The 7,472-nt window shown below is 34.2% G+C and overlaps 1 protein-coding gene across 1 annotated transcript; it reads right to left on the bottom strand.

The window, feature by feature from the left end:
* Positions 1 to 4,559: 4,559 nt before the first annotated feature.
* On the bottom strand, positions 4,560 to 6,063 carry LOC145074648 (WD repeat-containing protein RUP2-like). Its single transcript, XM_079020989.1, has one exon. The coding sequence runs from the start codon at positions 5,801 to 5,803 to the stop codon at positions 4,685 to 4,687; it is 1,119 nt and encodes a 372-aa protein (XP_078877115.1). The 5' UTR covers positions 5,804 to 6,063; the 3' UTR covers positions 4,560 to 4,684.
* Between the last annotated feature and the right edge of the window lie 1,409 nt (positions 6,064 to 7,472).

Below are 7,472 nucleotides of genomic sequence, written 5' to 3'. Positions count from 1 at the left end.
CATTTGCAGTAAGGATCTGGGACTGTGAAAAGAGGATCATTAGAGTTATGTTCAATTGATCTATTTCACAAAGTAAAGATCATAGACAAACATAGTATGCTTACTTGGTGTATGACATGACTAGTGTTTAGAAAACATAGTGTACATGCTTGGAGCATGGGACAACTAATGTTTTAAATTCAAGAATAAAGTTGATAGCTGAAACAGTATACAATGAATAATGTGTAATCATATGGTGATAAATAAAATGTGTTTTATTTATGTTCATAGATTTTGATACCATATTGGATTCAATTATTCTTGTGTTTCATTTTGCATGTTTTGACTTCCAGAATAAACTAGGTTATTCTTCCGGAATGACTAAGTTATTCAAACCATCCACAGTCGGTCATATGTTGGAAGTAGATATGAATCAAGACTGTCATGGGTTGGCTTGTAGAGGTCTAAGATGTTGGACAAAGGGCTACAACACTCATGAGTGCTCATAAGTTCTGAGTATTGGATTCAACCCGCGCTCATTGGAATCACTTCATGGATTTTATCACGAGTGATCATGAGACGATAATATCTTATATTCTTCAAACCTAGAGATATGAGTTGTTACTATGAGTTGGTTGTACATTGATTGCATGAAAATGCATTCGGTAACTCGGTGTTATAAAACGTGCCTTTGTGTATGATTCAACAAGTAGTAGAACAAGCCATATGAGTCGAAGTTTATCCATTCCTTTTACCTTCGGGATAAAAGCGATATCTGTGGGCCCCTCGATGATTTGATGATGACAAATGGAAGTGCTCAATTAGTCAGTCGTCATAAATCGGAAATTGGGAAACAAAAAATAGACAGAGAGAATGATTATAATCCATGTCTCAGTCCATATGATATCTAGAATGGAGGAATATATGATCCCTTATATAATGCACAAGTCATTGACAAAGGTTAGAGTTCATCTACAAGGTCAGAGTTAGACAGAAGCTTTTGAGAGCTACGATTGCCAGTCAGTTCTTGAAGTCATACGCAATAATAGTTTTAGACTTATCCAAGTGGGAGACTGTTGGATTAATGTCTAAGTCCATAACTATAATTGGTAAGACTTGACCCGACCCGGCATGGTCTATTTGGGTTGCATGGCATCATGCATTTGGATAGACTAAAATGAGAGAAATAACACTTAAGGTTTGTTAATATATTATAAGTTCTAATATATTAATAAGGTTATTTAATTAGTATTGATCAAGAATTAATTTGGAATTAATTAAGTGATCAAAAGGAGACTAATTAAATATATGGGTTGATTGTGTAAATCATTCATTCTTCTATATGTGGGCTTGTGATCCAAGATTCCTTATGTTGGACTAAGTCCATGGGGTGACCCATGGATGCTCCATGGAGGTTAAAATCCATAGAGCATAAGGAATGGGTAAAGTCATGAGTTACATGGTGTAACCCTAAGAGCCACCATATAAAAGAATCCCATGGCTCAAGAAATCGTGCACTATGTGTGAGTGTGAGGGCTAGACGATTTCAAGGAGTGTTCAAGTTTCTCTCAAGTTATTCCAAGTGTATTTGGTGTTGTGTGAACCATTTGAGGTGTCACACTTGGGGCACTAGGCACTTAAGCTTCATGAATACTTTCTACATCAAAGAGGTATGTATTCTATCTTGTTATATTCATTGTTTTGTATGGTAGATTAGGATAATACCTTGGAAGTTCATATTTGCATGTATAATAGAGAAAACATAGATCCAAGGTATTTAGGATTGCATGTACACTTAAGAGTGTTAGAATGCTCAAAACCCAACAGATTTAATGATAAATCTAGATTAATAATTAGTCGCAATTAATATTAAACTAAAATCTAGTAATAATGATATTATGTTTCGTCAAAGGAAAACAAAATTGTTAGAAGCGAAGTGCTGCCTAAATTTCAAGTTGTCACTTTAACAAGTGAGTGCATAGTCCCTTTCATAAACATAATTTTAATACAAGTATTAATTAAAGTGTTAAATATATGTTTATGTGTGAAATATTTGATATTGCCTGCATTATATGTTAAGAGCATATCTGACGATATATTATTATTTAGGATACAGAGGAAACCTAAATTAATTAAGAGGAATACTGGGTAGTATCTTCTTACGAGTACGAGTGAGAAATACACGGAGGGTAGAACTTAAAAATTTGTCATTAATCCGAGAGCATGGATTAGACATAGTCATTCGTCCTTAGTCCGAGAGTGTAGAGAGGGCATAGTTATTTGTCATTAATCTGAGAGCATGGATTAGATATAGTCATTCCGAGAGTATGGAGTGGGCATAGTCATTTGTCATTGATATGAGAATGGATTAGACATACCTGATCTCGGAGTATGGATTAGGTAGAGTTGTTAATTTTAGATCCGAGAGAATGGATTGTGTCGTTGTGAGGATCGACGGGGTGTGGTAAAAATAAGGTTCTAAAAGGCGTGAGGCGTGGCGTGGCAGCAAGGCCAAGCCTCAAGCTTAACGAGTTATGGCGAGTCATGGCGTTTTTCAAGGCGTGATATAAGGCGGTGATTTTGTATTAATTTATAATTATATTACTGCAAAAATATAAATTTATATCAAATATACCCAGTTTTTAGAAGTGTTATATCAACAACTAATAACATAAAATTAATAAAAAAACACAATACTTGTATGTCCGATTAGAAAAGGTATAAAAAAAGAGAAAAAAATGTGCCTCAAACGAAAAAACACGCGTCATAACACGCCATAACGCGTCATATCACGCCTTGTCACGCGCCACGCCTAACAGCAACATTATGAAGCTATTCGTAACGGTGACGTCGCACCTCACGCCATGGCGCGCCTTTTAGAACACTGGGTAAAATTGTTTATATGAGTTGAAATTGTATATATTGTGAGTTCTGATATATATATATATATATATATATATATATATATATATATATATATATATATATATATATAACATTGTGGGATTGAAATCCATATGTATTCACCAGGTTTTTCAACCTGACCCACTCACCTTATTTGTATCACAGATGTTGATACGAAGCTAATTACATTGAGAGATTAAATGAAATGTAAATCATTAGTGTAAATGAATATAATGTCTGTTTATGTTTATGTTTCTGTATTGACGATGACATCCTAATGTTTTAATATAAACAAAATACATTTTTTCGAAAATGCTTTGATAATATCTTTATCATGTTTTCTTGGAACAAATCTCACAATATTATTTTTTAAAATGGACACTCTGATTTTTAAATAAGCATAAATAAAAAAGTTTAAAATGACTATGAATTTGGGGTTGTCGCATTGAGTAAATATTTCTGTCAGCTTGGAGATATTTGAGAATGTTAATATCTTAATTACCAACCTAGATTGAACTTGAATTGATGTCACATTACATCTTACAACGTAGCTTTTTAGTATAATTGGAATCGGAAATATTCTTTAAATTATGCATTTTAGTCTTTACTTTGTCTATTTCATGAAGTTTTATTTAATGTCAATAACAAACCATTTTTTAACAATTGGTAATGTAATATGTGGAAATATAGTCAAATATTAAGTCTTGTATCTCTATCTTTGTGGTTCGACTCGGCTTATTCTATATTGTGTTTTTGTATACTATATCAGTTATTTGTGTTTAATAGTTATTATTTTATCTCTTTATTTACTGGTTTGACATCCAGACAGGGTTAAATGTCAAAACTTTTTATTGAAAAAAAAAAACAAAACAAATAAGTTGTATGATTTAATGGTAACAAATTCTTAAAATAATAAATAATAAATAATAATAAAAAAACGCTTTAATAATAAGTCCCATTGTAAATACTCAATGTAAATGCTCTAAGGTTGTATTCTGTCCGATACATACTCTTCAATACATCTTCCTTGTTTTTGTCTATATCTTTTCATTTGTTTTGCTATCTCATAATTACTTCATCAATTTGGCTTTAAAAGCTTGGTATGTGTTATACATACTCTTCAATGCATCTTCCTTGTTTTGTCTATATATTTTCATTTGTTTTCCTATCTCATAATTACTTCATCAATTTTGCTTTGAAGGCTTGGTATGTGTTAGTAGTAATTATTACTCTTCGCATCCCAACATGCTAATATTCATGTCACCAAAGACAAATAATATCAATCAAGTCATGATTATATATATATATATATATATATATATATATATATATATATATATATATATATATATATATATATATATATATATATATATATATATGTGTGTGTGTGTGTGTGTGCATCTTAACTTTCTCCTTCAAGTTAAGCGACCTAATACATCGCTTAATTTGCCAAACATACTTGGCAATGCACTTTACATTTCAAAGTCCCTGCTTAATTAGACTTCTATACTTTGATCATCTTTGGGCCAACCCACGCAATCGTTTGCATATTAGGTAGTACCACAAACGTTTGCATATTTACAGATTTAATTTGATACACTCTATCAACGAGCATTAGCATATCCAAATTCGAAGAGCATATAGATAATAAAACATAGAGAAGAAAAACAAAATTAAGTCGGTAACTCTTTATCGACGAGATAAAGTATTTGCATATTTATGTAATGAATTGAAACTCAAGTTACAAAGTAATTAATTCTTAACAAAGGAAGAAATGTAGAAAGAAAATTTATCACCTTTAAGTTAACGGTTTTCTTTTTCCGGAAAAAATCTTTACAACTCCATCGGAACCACCACCCACCAACGTGCACTCATCTTCACCCTCTTGGCTCCAACATATGCTACTCACGAACCCATCTTCATACCTTCTTCCACCCTCTGGTTCGAACCCATGCACCCATATGGGTTCACCCCACCTCTTATCATATACAAACAACTGGTTGCTCTCAGACCCACATCCAATCAATCCTTGATTTCTCCAAATGGATAATCCCACAAACCTTCTTTGGTTTGTGTGCCCTTTATACGTGCGAATCATGTGTTGCTTCTCTATGTCCCACATCTTCAAACACCCATCTGTGCCGGACGTCACCACCGTGTGATCATCCAGGAATCTCGTGTAACTTACCGTCCTCTGATGCCCATCAAACACCGCTACCGGGTCAACGATTTTCCTCACATCGTAAACGTAGGCTTTTCGATCTGCACATCCAACGGCTACCAATGCGCCACCAAACGGGTTGAACTCCACACAACAAACTGGGCTCCCTAACACCACTTTAGCCACACATTTCCCACCATCATGCCGCGGGTCCCACATTTGCATGGTTCCGTCATCGGCACCGGATGCTCCGACCACCGGATCCCAGTGGGAGTAGTCCATGCTCCAAACCCGCCGGCCGCTGTGTTCGTCACGCTCGTAAACCGGCATCTTGGTCTCAAGATCGTACTCCGTGACAACACCGTCGTAGTCGGCTGATCCCATGACCTGGCTTCCGGAGCCGGGTTTCCATTTGAGGCTGCTGAGTTTTGCTGGGGTACATATGCAATAATGGCATGCAGTAGCATGGTCAAACAATGTTGCCTCTAGACTACTTGATGATAGCAATGAATTCAAGCTATAAACTCTGATCTTCCTAGCTATACCGCCGGTGGCAAAGAGATTTCCGGAGGAGTTAACCTCTACGACGCCGAGAGTGTCCGAGATGTTTCCACCGGCAACGGAGGATGAAACCACGGCGGAGACGGAAAAATCCCACTCAAACTTCGTCGCTGACGTCGATCTATCCTCTTGATCGGGATCTAGTGGTGGTGGGTTTGGATGGGTTTGTTCTGATTGAAATGAGACGTTTTTCATTTCCCATTCATGTCAAGTCGTGATCAGGCGACTTATAGCATTGAAAGTGGTGGTGGCGCGGTGGCGGTGGTGGTAGTTATCGGCGGTGATGGGGGCTGTTTTTCGTTGAGATCTTTTGGATGAGTCCCCACCAGTAAAAGGCTACGTCTACAAATTCCAAATGAAGAAATGGATAGACATGCATGGTTGTATACTGCTTTTGTTCGAGTATAATATATATGCCCCATAACTAGAAGGCTCCCTTAAGAAATCGGTCTGTCGTTCTCGTTTATTACAATCGTACCCTTGCATATATATTAGGGCTGGTTAACCTAATTATCAGAATTATTTGTTTATTATCTTTAATCTTTTTATATATAACGTGATATCTAGACTTTTAACTTTTTCTAAATGAGATTCATATAAAACATCTCCTCCACAAAATAGTAACATAATAGGACAATTTAGTCATTTCGTAAAACTGGTATATGATGTAGGAATTATAGAAATAATCAGTGGCAGAGGGCACAAAAAGGGAATGGTGGTGGCTTTTGTACCTCAAGCATCAGTTGCGGTGGTTGTCTTTCCAAGTCATCTGAAATGTCGTCCCCCCTCCCATTAATTAACCTCATTTTTGTCAAATAATAAATTCTTTTTCGAAACTGTCTCTCATTATCTGCAATTAATTTTTATTTATAATATAGTTAAGTGTAGCTAGTTATTGAAGGTATATGCGTACTGTTTATAATGAAATATAAATCTGTCTTATCAACAAGTCAATTTCTATTTAAGTAAGTTTATCTCATATTTGATCATAAACTTATCATGTATGTACGTTTATCTCATATTTGATCATAAACTTATCATGTATGTCTTGATATTTCATAAAATGAAAGTATGAAAGGCTCATAAGTGGTATATGAAAATTATTGTTTATGAAGTTTGTTAAAAACAATATTTTTTAGAAGTGAGCATCATGAAAGATTAAGGATATTTGGTAAGAATATTATAATCTAGTTCTTGAAAGAGAAATGTAAATGAGAGAAAAGATGGGGAATGAAATGAAATAAGAAATTGTTTTATTGCGTTTTTTTTCTTTGAAAGAAATGTAAGAACATCCTATTTTCTTGTTCTAGAAATAAATAGAAGGAAAGCTGATAGTTTTCAATTACAGATAGTGCTTGTTTCATAGTTATTGTTTTACAATGAGAGTTGATTCGTACATAACAGTTTTTCTTCATATACAACAATGTGTTTTAAATGTTGTATTGTATAACTCTATACCACATATATTGTTATGTATGGAAAAAAAAACTATTGTGTTTGTGTTAAGAATCTTTATGAATATCATCTGGATGACTTGTCGACATTCTTAGTTTTTGGCCTATGTTGGTGAACTCGGTGTCACCATGAAAGGTGAAGAAAAAGAGTTGATGGCTAAGGCTTTGATGAAGCCTGTTATACAAACATGCCTTCTAGTTGCTAGTGCTTTATTTGAAACTAGGCGAAAGCCCGCGCGTTGCGCAGAAATATCTATATAGCTAAAATCTTTACAAATATATTCTTTTTTAAATATAACAATAATATTGTTGTTAATTTTGATATATTAATTCGTATACTAAGTTGATATAATATATTGATTATTTTGAATTATATGATAATATATATATCTATTAAAACTGTATAATCT

Source organism: Lactuca serriola, chromosome 9 (genome assembly GCF_051521515.1).
Source record: "Lactuca serriola cultivar US96UC23 chromosome 9, Lser_US96UC23_V15, whole genome shotgun sequence".
NCBI classification, from domain to species: Eukaryota; Viridiplantae; Streptophyta; class Magnoliopsida; order Asterales; family Asteraceae; genus Lactuca; species Lactuca serriola.
Note: the sequence above shows the minus strand (reverse complement) of the source record. Positions and strands in the feature narration are given on the sequence as shown.

Excerpts from the sequence above, each read along its gene's own strand:
- LOC145074648 (XM_079020989.1), bottom strand. The coding sequence starts at position 5,803 with ATGAAAAACGTCTCATTTCAATCAGAACAAACCCATCCAAACCCACCA.